The sequence below is a fragment of the Heteronotia binoei genome, chromosome 7 (assembly GCF_032191835.1).
Source record: "Heteronotia binoei isolate CCM8104 ecotype False Entrance Well chromosome 7, APGP_CSIRO_Hbin_v1, whole genome shotgun sequence".
In the NCBI taxonomy this organism is placed as follows: Eukaryota; Metazoa; Chordata; class Lepidosauria; order Squamata; family Gekkonidae; genus Heteronotia; species Heteronotia binoei.
Genome location: NC_083229.1, coordinates 36,070,451 through 36,090,272, shown reverse-complemented (window position 1 = coordinate 36,090,272; position 19,822 = coordinate 36,070,451). Strand labels below are relative to the sequence as shown.

At 40.9% G+C, this 19,822-nt stretch overlaps 1 protein-coding gene across 50 annotated transcripts in view; it reads left to right on the top strand.

Annotated features, from left to right (window-relative positions):
• The window catches only part of RIMS2 (regulating synaptic membrane exocytosis 2), a 679,145-nt gene that overhangs the window by 292,176 nt on the left and 367,147 nt on the right, over nt 1-19,822 (top strand). For 49 of the 50 annotated variants that reach the window (XM_060243358.1, XM_060243355.1, XM_060243365.1 and 46 more), the window contains one exon: nt 3,724-4,637. In XM_060243358.1, coding sequence (XP_060099341.1) covers nt 3,724-4,637 — 914 coding nt within the window. Of the gene's footprint in view, nt 1-3,723; nt 4,638-19,822 lie in introns of those variants that run through there. The other variant, XM_060243405.1, reaches the window with a different exon arrangement.

Sequence of the window (19,822 nt, the reverse complement as noted above, 5' to 3'; positions counted from 1 at the left end):
TGTACACATTGAATACTTTGTAATGATCAGATGTTTGTTTTATGTTACCAGGATTTCATATATATGTGTGTGAACTGTATATGAATTGCAAACAGAACATCATACATTGACACCACTTTACACTTATTGCTTTTTCAGAATTTAAAGGGGGTAGGCTGAACAGTTCAGTGTGTTCAAATTCATACCTTTGTTAATTGTTTGTTCTGTTAACCAAAATAAGCATGGTTTTCCACATGGTGTGATATTGTTCCGTATAGATGTTACATGGACAATTAAATGGCAATGTTGAACTCATTTTAGCTACTTAGCTAATTAAAATATTCTGTTTGCATTATAGCTGGTGCACAATAATTTGAAGATAAAACCAAATAGTGTTTTGTTTTGAGAGAGAGGTTCAAAGTATATTAAAAATACTGAAGATATAAAAGCTGTAATGTGAAATACACAATTTATTCTGAGTACTATAATGTTGACATATTAATAAGGTTTCAATTATGAGTCATAATGTCTTTCAGTTAGATATATTCAGTGTATTGCACTGTTTAGAATACTTCTACTTAAAGATAACACAAATTTAAAAATTCTATTTAAAAATCCTGAATAGCAGAACAATGAATATTTTACTTTGAATTAACATACTATTTTGTTTTGAAGTAACAGAAAAGCACATTATGTGTAATATTACTGAACTACTGAATTGTTTTAGTTGTGAATGTAAGCAAATATTCATTTATTTAGGCCTGGGTCAAAAAACCTGTATCTAATTCCTCATACCCAAGGAGCTGGAACTTGCATTTTTCTCAAAAAGTAGTTCCTCATCTGTTGAAAGAGAGGAGAGGTTCAACAGGAACTTGCAATATGGCATGAGAATTTGAGGTATAAAAGCAAAAAACAAAAAATGTAACTCGGGAAGCTTTTGGGCAGCAGTCAATGAGTAAACCTATAAAAATGCAAGCAATATGTTATTTTGGGGAGTGGACACCTTGGCTCTGTGCAACCTTCTCTAATTTGTGTTTGCTACCAGTCATTTCCGACTCTGGGGTGATGTCACATCATGATGTTTTCACAGCAGACTTTTTATGGGGTGGTTTGCCATTGCCTTCTTCAGTCATCTACACTTCCCCCCCCAGCAAGCTGGATACTCATTTTACCCACCTTGGAAGGATGGAAGGCTGAGTCAACCTTGAGCCAGCTTACATACATGTTTTTTCTACATCTTTCCTGCACATTTTAATAATTTCTTCCTGAAAATCCAGTTATTTCCTTTACAGTTATTTGATTGCATATTTCATTAATTCTTTGTTGAAACAGTGTTTTAAAATTGATCTTATTTTTGAAAATATGATAAAAGTTAATTGTTTTAGTTATCATAGCAACAATGTAACTTATTTGCTTAAATAATTTGTATTGCTTTTATTACAAATTTGTTATTGATATAATTTTTTTGTTGGGAATTTCTAGATGGAATTAGCATAATGAGATATGGCCTAATGAGCCTATTAGGCTATGCTTACATACTTGCTCAGCCATGGATTCATTAGATACTGATGGGCAAGCCAAAGGTTGGCTCCAAATCACCTTTTCCACTCAGTCTCACTTGACTCTCTTCCTAGGTTTGCCAGCTCCTCTATTGAGGGTTGGGAATCCCTTGTCCCTGGTTCACATTTATTGCCACTGCTCTGAATACTATTTTTTTAAAATAGCCATCAGACTGACAACATGACATCATTTCCAGAAACGAAACAGAAGTGTCATCAGTCTACTCTAGCAATCACTGGAAATGTTATGATTTTACTATAGACTTTTTGGCAATTCCTGAAGACATGTGGTAGAAGTGATGTCAGGCTGTGACTGGCAGCCACCCCTCATGTCTGGGCCCTCCATCTCACTGATTGTCTCTTCCACACTGTTGTCCCCATCTCACATGGCCTTTATTTGGTCCCCTGATCCTCAGCATAGCCCTTTCAGTGTGTGTGTGTGTGAGGATCCAACCCAGACTAATTTCTTAATCTGTATATAGTAATAATAGTGACCCTCCTTAGATGACAGACATAACTAACTGAATCATGTTGGTAGACTGCGCAGAACCCTGTAGGCTTTAGATACTTTATGAAGGTAGGAAGTTAAACCTCAGGACAAAGGCAGTTGTAGGTGAATTTTTGAAAATGTTTGACTGTAAAGAAATGCATCTATTATTTGCAGGAGCTAATACACAGGCTACCATATTGGCCAAGCACAAGCCAAATGCTGAAATAGCTGGGAGCCAGACTAGGTCTGTAGATTGTAGTCACAGTTTTGAAGAAACTCTGGTCTGGCTAGACGTGCGTTCTGAACTCAAATAACTGGGAGACAGACCAAGCCTATTGATCTCCTGTATAACCATACTTTACATTCTGGCATAAAAGCAAAGCTTCAGACTCCATCTGGCCTAATCTATAACTGGAGAACCTGAGGGTTATAGACATCAATACCTATCATTATTTATTTATTTAGAAACTAGGGCAGCATCCTTGGCCAAAGAGGATGAATTCACAGATAAGGTCAAGTTCTTGGGAAGCTTTATTAGTAAAATGCATTCTTTAGGTTTGAAGGATAATGAAGTCTGTTTTAACCATGATTCCTGATGTAGTGTTCAAAGCATCCAGCATATCTCTCAGTGTTTGGAAACCTGCATCCTCTCTGATTCTTCTCCATCAAGGGAACTGTATGGTAATCAGGACCCTCCAATCATAGCCCTCCAATTAAGTTGGCATCTAGGGTGCCAAATTTTATGGGATGCCAAATTAGATGGGACTGATTTTTTTTTTGCTTTTTTAAACTGAACTATGAACTGTTACATGTGGAGGTACGCACCAGTCATCATTTGCCTAAGGTGCCAAAAACCTCTGGACCAGCCCTGCATGCTGTGACAAACTGTTCATTACTTAACATATCAAAAGTGCTGTTTTAATAGTTTTTGAATCAGAGAAACCTTGGACGAAATCTTAGTTCAATGACAACTTACTTTCAAGCCACCTCAGCACAACATAACTTCATAGCATTTTAAAGATGAAATAAAGAGAGACTGAATGACAATGAGCTCTTGAGATAGGATATGGATTAAACACTGCTATTATGATGTTGTATAAGGTTCTGTAAACATGTGCTGACTCAGTTCCATGCTATTAATGTTAAGTGACTGGGCATCTAAAACTTTTACTAATATCAAATGGTTGCCCATTCTGTGATGTTGTTGATGGTCAAACATGAAAATCTTTTTTCTTAGATGAGGTTTTTTTCTTAGATGAGGTTATTTTCTTAGATGAGGGATAAAATAGTTGAGTGTTCACAATTATATGGAATAGAATAGAATTTCATGATTGGCAGATTATAATTTTTGAAAAGTTAACACTAAAAGTGCTCTCTGAATAATTTACATTGTTCACAAATCCCGGTTCATATTGGCAGGGGAAGTAGAAGTACCAACATGGTTCCTTAAGACATGTTTTAACATATGTAATATCAGACTTCTATAGAAATTGCTCTTGTTTGAAAAATAAGGAAGATTCAGCTTCTCAAGGCCATTAATTTCAGTTGGAGTATGTTTGGATCAGGCTATTAGAATGCCAGTAAAATGACTGTAGTTTAATCATGGGGCAGTAGTAATCTCTGAATCAGTTGTAAAATATATGTCTTAAATATTGGAAACATTTACAAGTTTTCTTCTTGTTCTTGGTTACTTAGAAAAAGAAGCCCATCAATATCCAGAGATCAGAACAGAAGGTACAACCAACGGGAGGAGAGAGACGATTATTCACAGAATGCAACATCAGACAGTGCAATGCCAAGGTCACCATCAGATTATACAGACAGGCGATCACAGCGTGGATCTCAGTTATATGATGAACCAGAACTTGATGACTACAGAGATTCTAACAGGAGGAGTCGCAGGCGTTCAAGGGAATACCCTTTAGAAGAAGATGTTGTGCAGAACAGAGAGGAATATGAGAGGCAGCGGCAGGAAGAGGAGTATCAGGCACGATACCGAAGTGATCCTAATTTGGCTCGCTATCCTGTCAAACCTCAACCATATGAGGAACAAATGCGCATTCATGCTGAAGTGTCTCGAGCACGTCATGAACGAAGGCACAGTGATGTGTCTTTGGCAAATACTGAACTGGAAGATTCCCGGATATCTATGATAAGAATGGAGCGGCCATCAAGACAAAGGTCTGCCTCTGAACGCAGAGCTGCCATGGACCAACGTTCATATTCAATGGAAAGAACTCAGGGACCAAGTCCCAATCGACAGAGGACCACGAATCACAGCCCTCCAACACCCAGGAGGAGTCCAATTCCTTTTGATAGGCCAGATTTGAGGCGGACTGATTCATTAAGAAAACAGCACCATTTGGATCCCAGTTCAGCTGTACGAAAAACAAAACGTGAAAAAATGGAAACCATGTTAAGGAATGATTCACTAAGTTCAGATCAATCTGAATCAGTTAGGCCTCCACCACCAAAGCCTCATAAAACAAAAAAGGGGGGTAAAATGCGCCAGGTTTCACTGAGCAGCTCAGAAGAAGAGTTGGCCTCTACTCCAGAATATACCAGCTGCGATGATGTAGAGATTGAAAGTGAAAGTGTTAGTGAGAAAGGTAAGAATTTTCCTTAATTTTTTTTTAGATTATGGCAATAGGTAATGGATTCATTTTTACTATAAAACATTTCATTTTACATACTTCATTTTAAAAAGGAAGCTTGAATGATACGTACTTGTGTGGTATACAAATAATAATAATGTCTTATGATTTTACATTCATAATATTAATTTCAAGTTTTTCAAAGACTAATTTCATTCATTTTCAGTGGGGGTTAACTTTGTAGTTACATTTTGGAAAGGTTGATCTGATCTCTGTTGCAACTATTTTATTGAATACTTTAGACATTTGATCTTTTTTATGTACACATGGTTTCCCTGACCTTGGCTGGATGAGGCACAAATCAGCCAGAAAAACTAAGTAATGGTTAAGACAGGAAAATAATTAATATAACATGAACATTTAATAGTAATTTTTCTCTGTTGTTCTTGTGCTTTGCATTGATTAAATAAAGGGTTCTAGCTAATATGGGTTAAGCACATGAGTTCATCCCATGTAAAGACAAGTTCCTATTGGAATTGTAGGCTAATCCCTTATCAGAAATAGCCATATTGTAGCTTAATAAAACAAACACTTAATGACACCTGAAAGATTAATAGCATTTATTTTAATGTGAGCTTTTGTGGGTCACAGCCCACAGCTTGTCAGGATAGAGCAGAAATCACTGGAGGAATGTGGGGAGGAAAGTAGCTTTGAATTTTCTGCATTACGCAGGGACTGGATGACCTTTGGGATTCCTTACAGCTCTGTGCTTTCTGTTCATCTGCCTGTTTGACATAGAGGTCAATGCTGTTGGTTTAGTTGCTTTGATGCAAATAAATACTTGTATGAAGTAACATCCTACAGGAGCCAGCTGAACTTTCTCGGTGCCCCCTTTTACTGAAAAACTTTTTCTTTCCTCCACTAGTAAAATAATGAGTTCATCCATAAAAGTTTCTACTGGCCCTTGTTTTGTCTTAGTAGACATCCTGGAGATGGCTAAAGTATCCTCCAGAGCTGGCATCCACCTAGTAGCTGGAGACAGGGGCCTACCCTTCAGGGCAGCACTAATGTCTAGGTAATGAATCTGGGGTTTGCTAGGTACAAGTTCATAAGTTTGAGAGAGACCCTGTGAACTAATTAAACTACATGGCTCTCTTCACTGCCTAGATCTCAAAAATCCTGAAAGGGAGAGAAATCATACCTATTCTTGGGCTTGACTGAGATGCAGTCCCGCAAGGAAATACATACAACAAAACAGCGATCAGGCTCTGTAGTAAGAGCATGGGCTGAAAGCCTGATACTTCTGTGCCATTGTGCTTCTTCTTCTGGGTCTGCTGTTTCTACTGCTTCTTTCGGCCAGGGGAGAAACTTAGAGAACTGTCTCTGGTGAGCTGGCAGCTTCCTCTGGGGTTGAGACTTCAGGAGCAGATCCATTAGCCAAGGCCTTGGAATCTAAGGGTCTGAGTCCAGTCTGGTTATGTTGAGCATAATCTGATCCCCCCCCCCCCCAAAGTCCTCCACTCAGGGTAGTCCCTAGCTCCTTCTATTCATTGCCTGAAGAGTCTGTTCCTGAATCTGCTTCTGGTCCAGGTTGGGGTCATGAGACCCTTGTAGATTCTGAACAAGATATAAACTAATGAACATTTATATTTTTTCATTAGGGTTGTTTCACTTATTTTATCTTATAGTTCTTATTGCAATCTTCTCAACTCTTACCTAAATAAGATAGTAGGCTGGATAAGGCAAATAAAGTGAAGCTCAGTTGAAATCTGAGGTACTGGTGGGAAGGTACTGGTGCTGATTGTTGAATTAGTAGAAAGCCTACTTTGGATTGGGTTGTATGCTCCCTGAAGGAGGTTTGCAATTTGGGTTACTTTTAGATCCAGTTATACAGATGCTCAGATTTCATCTGATGTGCACAATGGCTTCAACCATTAGCTGGTTCACTAGCTGCAACCTTTCCTTGAGAACTATGACCAGGCCAAAGAAATCCATTCTATTAAAACTTCCAGGTTAGATTAGTGCAGGGGTGGCTAAACTGCAGCTCGGGAACCACATATGGGTCTTTCACACATATTTTGTGGCTCTTGAAGCCCCCACTGCCCTGTTGACCAGCTTGGAGAAGGCATTTGTCTCTTTAAATCACTTTTCTAAGCCAAGGCAGCCAGCTGCTTGGAGAATGCATTCAAAGTTGCTTTCTTTCCATCCCTCTCCCTCACTCTATAGTCCTTCCTTTCTTCCTTCCTCCCTTCTGAGTACACTTAGAAGTGTACCAATTTCTGTTTTGGGTACCCTTTGGAATCTTTTCCACTGTCTTAAAATGGAGAATGTATGAGAAGGCACCCAAAACAGGTTCTGTATTTCTGTAGTGATTCTCTTCAATTGATAAAATAGGCAATGGGCGTTTTCGCACTTACCTTTTACTGGCGCGACCATCCTCCTCACGCCGGCGGATCTGCAGGGATTTCACACCAGAAGCGCCGGCGCAGCCAAAAGAGCCGGCAACTTCCGTCGCGGAGCCAGCTCAAACGTTTTCCTGCTTCTTGGCGGTTTCCGTTTGAGCTGGCTCCGCGACGGAAGTTGCCGGCTCTTTTGGCTGCGCCGGCGCTTCTGGTGTGAAATCCCTGCAGATCCGCCGGCGTGAGGAGGATGGTCGCGCCAGTAAAAGGTAAGTGCGAAAACGCCCAATGAGTTTCTGTTGAAGACAGCTGAATAACATTCAGACTGGCCATGTACTTTAGAAATGAACAGTATTTCTAAAGTATGGGCATTGTGGTTGATTTGACTGCCCATGTCTGTCTGATTTTGTAGGCTCCAGAAAGTGATTTAAAGAAAGCTCTTTAATTTCAATTTTTGCTTATTACTTATATGGTCTGTGCTGCATCTCTTCATTTAGTTTGGTATGAGTACATTCAGCTGTCCTTGATTCATTTCTCTCACACTCATTCATGGCCTGATTTGGATGGTATACTGATAGGAATTAGACCATCAGTTTTGGTATTAGAGGGAAGAGGCTGAGGACTATAAAAATGTGATGTTCACTATTGTATTATACAAGGTGAAAAACTGCATCAAGTTCCATTGAGAAGAAATCATGATGATACATGAAGGACTTTTACTGCTTTGTGTGCACAATGATCTTAGAGTACATAGGGCACCACAGTGGTTGCTGCTCCACCTCCTGTGATAGCCTTTTAGAACACTCCAAGAGGCATGATTTCCCCTTAGCTTTATTCAAGGGCTTCTCTCATGTCTGTCCAAGAGGGCAGTCTGGTTTCCATTTCTGTCTTGCTTTGTTTATCCGTTCACCCATGTTCTGACTCCAGGTAGGATCTCTTTAACCACTTTTGCCTACCAACCCTTGCTTTGGTAAAATGCAGAGATTTCATTGGACAAAGAGAACTTTATAAGTAAAGGAATAATCCTTTATAGATCATAGATTATGGGGAGGGACGATGGCTCAGTGGTAGAGCATCTGCTTGGTAAGCAGAAGGTCCCAGGTTCAATCCTTGGCATCTCCAAAAAAGGATCCAAGCAAATAGGTGTGAAAAACTTCAGCTTGAGACCCTGGAGAGCCGCTGCCAGTCTGAGTAGACAATACTTTGACGGACTGAGGGTCTGATTCAGTATAAGGCAGCTTCATATGTCCATATGTCCAATAATGTCCTGGGCTATAATCCTGTATCTTATTTGATGTCCCTTCCTGGGCATACATACTATATCTCATTTGATAGTCTATGTTAGTCCAGCCCAACTTTGAAGAGCATTTTTCTTTCTAAATACCATCTTGCTTAAGCATAGTGATAACAAAGAGAAAGAGGCATATATTCTTGCCACAGGTCTGGGCTGTTTGCTTGTTTGTGCTGGTAACAGGAACAACAACAACAACAAAGCTTATCAAAGCATAGATCTAGTTCTCTCATTTCAGTGTCCTAAGCAAGAGTAGGAGGTTGTTGGCGCAGGGTTGGATCCAGCAGAGTTCCATGTGCTCTAGAGCCCTTGCACAAACCTAAGTGTATTAAAAAGCTGGTGCTGGCACCATGTGCTTTGTTAATTCTGTTGTATCCTGACTTGCATTTCCACTTGCAAAAATACATTATTTAGGTTTGGAATACTGTGTACAATTCTGGTCACCGCAGCTCAAAAAGGATATTATAGCATTGGAAAAGTCCAGAAAAGGGCAACTAGAATGATTAAAGGGTTGGAACAGTTTCCCTATGAAGAAAGGTTAAAACGCTTGGGGCTCTTTAGCTTGGAGAAGCGTCGACTGCAGGGTGACATGATAGAGGTTTACAAGAATATGCATGGGATGGAGAAAGTTGAGAAAGAAGTACTTTTCTCCCTTTCTCACAATACAAGAACTTGTGGGCATTCGATGAAATTGCTGAGCAGTCGGGTTAAAATGGATAAAGGAAGTACTTCTTCACCCAAAGGGTGATTAACATGTGGAATTCACTGCCACAGGAGGTTGGTGGCGGCTGCAAGCATAGCCAGCTTCAAGAGGGGGTTAGATAAAAATATGGAGCAGAGGCTATTAGCCACACTGTGTATATATAATATATATATATATATATATATATATATATATATATATATATATATATATGTGTGTGTGTGTGTGTGTGTATATATATGTATATATGTGTGTGTATATATATATATATATATATATATATAATATATATATATATATATAATTTTATTGGCCACTGTGTGACACAGAGTGTTGGACTGGATGGGCAATTGGCCTGATCCAACATGGCTTCTCTTATGTTCTTAAGTTAATGGGATTGATTGGTATTGTAGTATATGTAGCGCTCTCGGTTGTACAAGTAGAACTTCACTGAGTGTCTTTACATGCCTGTTCATGCATTGCTGGATGCACCAGTTTGCAGTCTGAATTGAAGCAGACATTGTACATATATCTTCATAAATATGCCTCAGTGCTTCCTCTAAGCTGTGAAGTCTTGTGAGCAAAAATTCTACTTTGTGAGCTACTGGCATTAAAGTTGTGAGTGAGTTATTTGGCTACTGCATAAATTAGGTTGCTCTGGGACCATCCTTCCTGAGCTAGGACAAAAATGTGGTGAGCTGGAGGCTAAAAAAACTGTGCTTAGAGTGAGCAATGACAATGACCCCAGAATTATATGAATATATCTTGCCCTACATGTAGGAGCAGATATATTGTGGTAGTGTGGGAGTGTGGTTTATGAGGACTAGTATAGGAGCTAAATCAAGGAATCACAGTATGGGTCTTGTGCATTTTCTTAAAGTTCCCTACTTTTGATAGTTAATACTTTGGCATCATAGAAGGTAAAGTCAACTTGGCTGGCACAAATTTAACTCGGTGTTGGGCATAGAAACAGTGATATGGGCTTTGCAGCTTGCTGAGATATTAAAGCAACTTGTTTTGAGTGCTTTCCCCCCGCCCTTACCTGAAGCTATGTGCATAATTTTAGTGACAACATTATGCCAACATCTTGCTTTTTAAGGAATTTTCCAGATGACAGGCAAATTTTATTTTTTAATGTTATTGCAACCCTGATTCATGGGCAATTATTCCAATATCTGTACGCATGCAAAACGGTAGTGATGAAATGGAATGGTTGCAGCAAGTAGCCTTTTTCTTTGTTGTTGTTTTTCTGAAGTAAAAGCATGAAATGTGAGAGGGCTTGAATTTTTAAAAGGTTTTAAAGGGAAAACATTCACATAATGGCCAGGTTGTGCTGCATTGGAAACATTTTTTTTCTGTATTTCAGAAGAGCTTTTGTGAGGACTTCTGTGCGTCAGGTACAGCAGAGTTATCAGCTTTAAAAGAATTATTTGAAATAAATACAAGTTTTAAAAATCACAACATAAAATGTACAGGTGGAGGTCGACAATTCATACTGTTGATGTGCACACAATTCTGATTCAAACCTAGGGTTGCCAATCCCCAGGTGGGAGCAAGGGATCCCCCGGTTTGGGAGGCCCTCCCCCCATCATGGTTATCAGAAAGTGGGGTGAGGGGGAGAGAAATGTCTGCTGGGCACTCCGTTATGCCCTATGGAGATTGGTTTTCATAGGGTATAATGGAGAATTGATCCATGAGTATTTGGGGCTCTGGAACTGTTTTTTGATGTAGAGGCACCAAATTTTCAGCATAACATCTAGTCCCTCTCCTCAAAATGCCTGCCAGGTTTCAAAAAATTGGACTGGGGGGTCCAATTCTGTGAGCCCCCCAAAAAGGTGCCCCTATCCTTCATTATTTCCAAATGAGAGGAAAGCATTTAAAAGGAATGCAGTCCCTTTAAATGTGATTGCCAGAACTCCCTTTGGAGTTCAATCATGCTTGTCTTGAGCTGGACCTGGCAACCCTATTCAAACTGCAGTGTGATTACAGTAGACAACCTTGCTAGGAGGAATAATATATGTTTTTTCTGAGCCAAAATATGGCCATGGACAGAGATGGTGCTGGTCGCCCTCAATGGATGATCTCTTGAGACATCTGGATTGGGGCGGCTCGGCAGTGCTGTTGTTGTTTGTTGTTGTTGTTGTTAGATCTGTCAGCTGCATTTGGCACAGTTGACCACCAGCTTCTGTCCCGCTGTCTTTGCCAGTGTGGGGATTCAGGGGTCTGCCCTTTAATGGCTTGCCTCCTTAAGTTCCTTGAACCGAAAGAAGCTCGATTGACCAGCACTAGAGCCAGAGCATTCTGCAGGGTCTGTAAGACCGAACTTTTCAAACTCGCCTTTAATGGTTGAGGAGGAGGTGGCTATTACCTTCAGCATCGACAATCTCACTGAATTAATATAATGGAAATCAGAAGCTTGCCATCTCAGATTTTTAATATGTATGGAAATGTTTTTATATATGTTTGTAAATTGCTAATGTTTTTAAACTGTTGTTAGCTGCCCTGAGCCTGTCAGGGGAGGGCAGGATATAAATCTGATAAACAAACAAATAAATCAAATATTGCATTTCAAATGTTGCAAAAATGTTCTTCTACTGTAAGACAATACTGGGTTTCCATGGAAGAACTGTATAAGAGTTGTTCACTTCTCATACAAAAAAGATTGTCCATAGAGGTTCTTGGGATTTTATTTGAGAACTCCCCACTGCCCCTGCAAGTTTTACTTAGGATGGAATTAGGTTCAGAAAAGCTATGCAGTTCTGAGCTGAAACTGCAGCAAAAATTGCCTGATTGAAAGCTTACCCATGCTAAAAATGGTCTGCGTATTAAAAAGGTAGGGAAGAACCTTTTCTCTTTGGCATAGCAAAGGAATGCTCTGAAATAGACTTCCTAGGGTTTCCATCCTCCAGGTGGTGGCTGAAGATCTCCTGGGATTACTACTGATCTTCAGACAATGGAAGTTAGTTCACCTGAAACTTTGGAAAGTGGACACTATAGCATTATAACCAACTGAAGTCCCTCCCTTCCCCAAGCCCCACCTTCCTCAGGCTCCACTCTTAAAATCCCCAGGTATTTCCCTACCTGGACCTCTGCTACAGCTGCCACTATATGCCCCACTAAACAAAAAATCCTGGCTACTTCTCTCATGTTCCATCTAGTTACCAGTAGGTCAAGAGATCACATGCCACCCTTCTTGTCTCTTTTAAAATAACTAGAGAGCTGTGATCATTTCACACTTTTGCAATGCCCAGATGCTTTGTTTGGATTTCAACAGGCAAGGACAAGTTTGTGAGAGAAAGCAGTTTTTATTAACTAAAGCATAACAACTAACTCAAGAATAACAGCAAGGATACCCATGCATGCAGTCCTCAGTGGGTCAATCCTGTATGTCTGAACACAGCTCCTTCATCTCTTCTTCCTTCCTTCCTCCTTCCCTTCCTTCCTTCCTTCCTTCCTTCTTCCTTCCTTCCTTCCTTCCTTTCTTTCTTTCTTTCTTTCTTTCTTTCTTTCTTTCTTCTTTCTTTCTTTCTTTCTTTCTTTCTTTCTTTCTTTCTTTCTTTCTTTCTTTCTTTCTTTCTTTCTTTCTTTCTTTCAACACAAAACTTATTTCTCTAAACTAACTTATTAAAAATTAAGTCCAGCTAGGACTTCTTTTCTGTATGGGAGAGGAAACCCCTCCCACAGCATTCCAGCACCAGGTGGATGATACCACAAAGATACCACAAGCTAGAACTATTAACTCCTTGTGGCATAAAGAAGGTAAAGAAGTTCTTTTCTTCCTTTCTCACAATATGAGAACTCATAGACATTCAATGAAATTGATCAGCAGTCAGGTTAGAACTGAAAAAAAGGAATTACTTCTTCAACCCAAAGGGTGATTAACACATGGAATTCACTGCCACAGGTGGTAGTGGCGGCTGCAAGCATAGACAGCTTCAAGAGGGGATTGAATAAAACATATGGAGCAGAGGTCCATCAGTGGTTGTTAGCCACAGTGTATTGTTGGAACTCTCTGTTGGGGCAGTGATGCTCTGTATTCTTGGTGCTTGGGAGGGCAGAGTGTCCTGGCCCGACTGATGGACCTCCTGATGGCACCTGGTATTTTTGACCACTGTGTGACACAGAGTGTTGTTGACTGGATGGGCCCATTGGGCCTGATCCAAAATGGCTTCTATTCTGTTCTTATGTTCCACGGTGCTGTCATATCAGAAAGGAAATACACAGAAGTGAATTGGTGGATTCACCACCTGCCTCCTTGAATGTACAAAGGTCTTCTGCATTTACCACTACACACCTCAGGTCCTCTCTCTCAGTCACAGAGACTTCAGCAGACAGATTAACCCAGTCCCTTTCACTATCAGGCTATCACTCAAACACTTCACTGAGTTATTGGGATTGTGGGATTGTGGGCTCAAACACTGTTCCATTCACATGCTGCCACCATTTATTCATATCCTCTCCCTAAACTTGTGTGTGTATGATTCTTTCCCTGAGACATAGAGCCTACAGGATTGAACAAACAAGGCATTAACTTTTATTTATGCTCTGAATCTAACACTGAAAAAAGTAAGGTAGAGGTAACATTTCTTTTCCCTTGGACTTTTGAACTGTTTCTCTGTTCCAAAAACTGCAATCCTTTAAGCTGTTTTCCACCTCAGCTTCACTCAATCAGACATGCTCTCACTCCCTAATCGCCAACTTCCATCTACTCAACCACTCTTTCATCTCTCTCTCTCTCCCTGCCCCCCCCCCCAATTCTGTCAGCTCTCATTGGTCACTCTTAAGAGGTGGAACCTAACTGGTCACACACTTATGTCATTTTGGAATTTTTAACCCCAAGTTAGAATGTGTGTGTGTTTCTGTGTGCGTCTTGTGTTTTAAGATTTCAGATTTTTCTGCAAACTTTTACAAATCTGCAGAAAGATCTATTTAGTACATTCAAGGCTCCAGTCTCCAGACTGAAGTATCTTCAGATTTTGCTACTTTGAGAATATGTGGGTGTGTGGGTATGTTCAGATGTTATATGATTTCAGATGTAGTCTCTCATAATCAACAGGAATTATTTGGTTTTTATTTTATTTTAAAACTAACTTATTTTCAGAGTAAGTATTGCCCCAAACCAGTTACTGAATAGCCCGAATGAAAATTGAATGTTGTCATTTGTCAAACTGGTGTTAAGCAGCTATGTTGTTAACAGAAGATTCTTCACAGAAGAATCTATTTTAACACAGAATAGATACCAGTTACATCAAAACACATGTCTTTTCCTTATGAGTGGAATTTGAAATATAACATTTCCACTCTTTTTTTTAAGAGAATGTGCTATAGAACGATATAGTTTACGCATAAAACCAAATGATGAGTGAAATATATGCATTTATTTTTAAGATTTATAATCTTATTCATATAAAATTTAAACTAAAGCAATGAACAATGCGCATACAATAATCATAAAAATGTTATCCTGGAGAGTTTATATTACCACAGTAAGGAGATTCAAAGGCCATCTGAGGGGGGAAAAAACTTTAGTTGCAAGGCTGACAGAGCAATACTATGCACAGATTAAAGTCCATTGATTTCAGTGAAATAACTGCGTAGAATGGACCAAGATCTTGGATTTCCTGAATCTCAAGAAATTATGTAAATTCAGACATATATCGGGGGCGGGGGGAGGAGGTCTGTTCACTATTAAAGATTGTCTTGCTTTCTGACAAAAGTGTATCTAACGTCAAGAGTCTAATTACTGGGCCTTAGCTGGAGAGTCATGTACTGGAGAGTCACATAGCCTGGATGCAGGCTATGTAGGGCTTTTAATGTGAAGGAAAGCCCCTTTGATTTGATTTTGCAACAAATTAAAGATCAGCAGAGTTTTTGCCTGGGTTTCCTATCGATTATTTCCCCAAGAACAACTTCCTTGCAGCATCCTTTTCATGCTCAGAAAGCTATGCTGCAAGTCATTCATTCCTCTTTAGGGGATTAAATCAATAGTTGAATCTCAACTTCTTGGTTCCATGCCAAAGTTTTTCAAAGTGCAATAATTTCTACTGTATGGAAGTTTACTTATGTATCATAAGCGTTCTTTCTGTATATTTACATTGTTAATTAAAAATAGAAGTCACCAATGAGGACTTCTTCAGTACTTACTTTATTTCATCTGAAGGCCACTATTGCAGTGCTGATCATGGATCAATTGATTGTCCCTAGTACTATATCTGGTTGGGGTTTTTTTTGGGGGGGGGGGGACTTGAGAATCTAGATATAGTTCTTTTAAGATTTCTAATTTGTTAAAATCTGTCTTTCTTATAGATTGATAACCAGGAAACAAATATCAAGTTTTGTTTGTTTTCATTGCTTCACAAGGCTTTTAATACGGTCACTATGTCTATATACTCTTTTCGTATTTATTACAGGGATGTCAAACATGCAGCCTGGGGGCCGAATTAGGCCCCCGGAGGGCTCCTATCAGGCCCCCGAGGAACTGGCACTTGTCTGCTTTCTTCTTCCTCTCTGCTTCCTTTTGCATCTCAGCTTGCTTTGCTTTGCTCAATCACACAGGAGCAACAGAGCAAAGTCTCTATTTTGTCCATTGGTTAAGGCTCCTCTGCCTCCTGGTTCCCTGGGGAGGGAGGGAAAGAGCCAGAGCTTCCTTTGCCCAGTTCCCTGGATCCCATGGGAGAAATACAAAGAAAGCACTTTTAAGACCAACAAGTGCTAATGTTTTAAGCATGTTCTATTTTAATTTTAAAAAATTAATCGTATTTGTCTGTGTTCTTTAAAAAGCTTATATCTCTGCTGCCTAATCTTAAATTAGTACATGCATGGCCCGGCCCAACAGGGTCTCATTTATGTCGCAACCGACCCTCATAACAAATGAGTTTTACATCCCTGATGTATTAATTCATGCATCTTGGTGTTCAGGTTTGTGGCTTATATTTTCTGTCCCACCGGAGATGTCTTTTGTGTGAATAGTGTTTTTCCTTTGATCCTTCTTTGAATCTTATTAGAAATTTCCATGGCTTGTTGTCCATGTTGATTGTGTCTTCATTTGAGCCCAGTGTTTTTTTTTGAGCCAGAACGCACTGGAACACAGTTCCGGCTGGCATCAGCAGCGTTCTGGCTGCTTGCATTAGCGTTCCGGCTCCATCTTGGCTTCTGTCACCTGCTGTGCTGGGGGGGGGGGGGCGAGCCGAGCTCATGTGGCAGCCTCCCGGCACTTGGATCACTGGCTGCCTTCAGGGTCCTCAGCTCCACTTCAGCGGCTGCCTTCTGTCTCCCAGGTCGCTTGCTGCCTTTAAGGGATGCAGCCCTGCTTCAGCGGCTGCCTCCTGGCGCCCGGGTTGCTTGCTGCCTTCAAGAGGCCAAGCCACGCTCCAGCAGCAGCCTTCCAGCACCTGGGTTGCCTGTCAAGTTTGGGGAGCCCAGCCATGCTCCAGTGGCTGCCTCCCCATGCCTGGGTTTCCTGCTGAGTTGGGGAGCCCAGCCCTGCTTAAATGGCTGCCTCCCAGCGTCCAGGTCACCTGCCAAGTTGGGGGAGCCCAGCCATGCTCCAGCAGCTGCCTCCCAGCGCCCAGGTCACCTGCCAAGTTGGAGGAGCCCAGCCATGCTCCAGCAGCTGCCTCCCAGCGCCCAGGTCACCTGCTGCCGTTGGGAGCCCAGCCACACTCCAGCAGTGTTGAGGTCATGTGCAGCACCCTGGGGGCCCAGCCACCTCAAATGATAGCCTCCTGGTGCCATGCAACAGCATGTGGTGGTGAATAAGACAGTTTCTTTCTTTCTTTCTTTCTTTCTTTCTTTCTTTCTTTCTTTCTTTCTTTCTTTCTTTCTTTCTTTCTTTCTTTCTTTCTTTCTTTCTTTCTTTCTTTCTTTCTTTCTTTCTTTCTTTCTTTCTTTCCTTGTTCCATTTCTCCCCTTCTTTGTTTTTTTTCCCTGTATTTCCATTTTCTTTGTTTCTTTCCCCTCTTTGTTCCATTTCTACCCCTCCATTCCATTTCTCCCCTTCTTTGTTCTCCCCCCATTTCCATTTCTTTTTTTCAATTTCTTTCCCCTCCTGGTTCCATTTCTGCCCTGTTCCATTTCTCCCACCTCTCCCCTTGTTCCATTCTCCCCCCCCCCCTATTTCCATCTCTTTCTTTCAGTTTCTTTCCCCTCCTCCATTTCTCTCTCCCGCCCTTCTATTTCTGCTGTCTTCTGCAGAGTTGTTTTGGTGGTCTGCCTTCTAAGTACTGGTTAAAAGAAAACACCCTGAAAATTCATGGATCTGGAAAATCCCTGGGGGAAAGCAAGTCCTCCCCCATTTTGTGGTTATAGCCTTACCCCTGCCCCCATTGCTGGGTGTTTCAAAGTAGGAGTGAACTGGGAAGGGGAAATGGTCCTGGTAGGTTGCCAGCCTATAGGTTAGACCTGAAGTTCTCCCAGAAATGCAACTGATCCCCAGATAACAGAGATCCATTCCCCTGGAAGAAATGGCAGCTCCAGAGGATGGGTTGTATGGCAGAGCATCCCTGCTGATAGTCTGTTCTCTTTAGACCCACCCCCAGATTTCCAGGAATTTCTCAACCTTGAGCTGGCAACCTTGCCCTGAAGCAAGCCAAGCTGAGTGGCACCTGTGGCATTGCAAGGCAGCACTTCAGGGCCTTTTTACTCCATGGTGTCAGCAACAGGCTGCCATGCAGGAGAAAACAGTTGGTATCGAAGGCAGCAGCTAGGGTTGCCAAGCTCCAGGTTGGACCTGGAGAACTTCCATTATGATAGCTGATCTCCAGACTACAGCTCTTTCTCTCTCTCTCTCTCGTTCTCTCTCTCTCTCTGGTGATGGTGAGTAAGACAGTCCTTCCTTCTTGTGGAGCCTGAGTGGTGGGCATTGTCCTCTGAAGGACTGCTGCTGGGTATGCGAGTGCCTTTAAAAGTCCGGTGGGAGCAGCAGTGGCTGGTGTGTGTGTGTGAGGGTGGGAACCAGCTACCACCAGTTCCACTTGCACTTGGTTATCCCAGCTGGTGTGGCCTAATATGCTAATGTGTGTGTGGTCTAATATGCTAATGAGTTAATATGCTAATATCAGGGGTGTGGTCTAATATTCTAATGAGTGCCTGCTGGACTTTTTCTACAAAAAAAAGCCCTGTTGAAGCCCTTCTCAGACATTACATCCATGTGTGCTACGATCCCAGCAACCATGTTCATTGGAAGCACACAAGCTACCAGTGATATTCCTAATACCTGAACTGTGCTTGCCAGAGCTTTTTTTGAGAAGGAACACACAGGAACGCCGTTCTGGCTGGCTTGGCGTCAGGGGTGTGTGGCCTAATATTCTTGGTAAGCCTCTCCTAAAAAAAAAAAAAAAAGCAACATTGTGTGCAACACTGTGCGCAGCAATGGTGATTTCAGGGGTGTGGCCTAATATGCAAATGAGTTCCTGCTGGACTTTTTCTACAAAAAAAGGCCCTGGCTCTTGCCAGGATGTCTGAAAGGAATGATGCACATATGTTGCATGCATGTACAGCTCTTATGTAGAATCTTGGATGTCGAAAGACAGCATGATTTGAATCAGCTTAAAGGTTATTTACCAGGAATAGAGGAACTACATAAAATAACACTAATGCCATACTTGCTTAATCTTGACAAAGTTGAGTATAGGAGAGCATTTACCCTTCTCAGACTTGATATGTTACCGTCAGCCATTATGGAAGGCAGATACACAGGACAACCATATGAGGAGAGATTGTGTATTTGTGGGGACAAGAAACCGGAAGACAGGGAACATGTATTATTCCAATGTAAATTATATCAGTGTATTAGGGCCGACTATATACTCCCGATCTGTTCCAGTGTCCCTGGGAGAAATGTTAGACATCAGCTAGAAAAATTATTGGCGGATAGGAATAAAAGAACCACTTTATGTGTGGCAAAATTTGCTTCGCGAGCTATGAGTCTCCGGAAGCAATTCCTAAGGGAAATATCCAACTGAATGCCTTGGCTATGGAACCTAACTACTGTTCTGGAGGGAAATTATATCATACTGTGTATGTTTTATTCTGATTATTGTTTTACCTGATTGTATTTTATTAAGTTATTTGTATCTAATTTGACTGGTCTATGACTGTTTTAAACTTGATTTGACTGTTAACCTTTCATCCAAATTTTAAATGCATTTTATGGATGTTTGTAATAGTCATAGGCACCCAATTTTATGAATGCTACTGTTGGTTTTATTCTGTTTTTGATGCAAAAAGTTTTATGTGATTCGATTGTACAAGCTGGTCACTGACTGTAACAATAAACTTGACTTGACAGCTCTTATGTAAGAACATAAGAACATAAGAGAAGCCATGTTAGATCAGGCCAATGGCCCATCCAGTCCAACATTCTGTGTCACACAGCGGCCAAATATATATATATATATATATATATATATATATATATATATATATATATATATATATATATACACACACACACACATAAACACTGTGGCTAATAGCCACTGATGGACCTCTGCTCCATATTTTTATCTAACCCCCTCTTGAAGGTGGCCATGCTTGTGGCCGCCACCACCTCCTGTGGCAGTGAATTCCACATGTTAATCACCCTTTGGGTGAAGAAGTACTTCCTTTTATCGGTTTTAACCTGTCTGCTCAGCAATTTCATCGAATGCCCACGAGTTCTCGTATTGTGAGACTGACTGGCCTGTAATTTCCTGGATCTCCTCTGGAACCCTTTTTAAAGATGGGGGTGACATTTGCTACCTTCCAGTCCTCAGGAACAGAGGCAGATTTCAATGAAAGATTACAGATTTTTGTTAGAAGATCCACA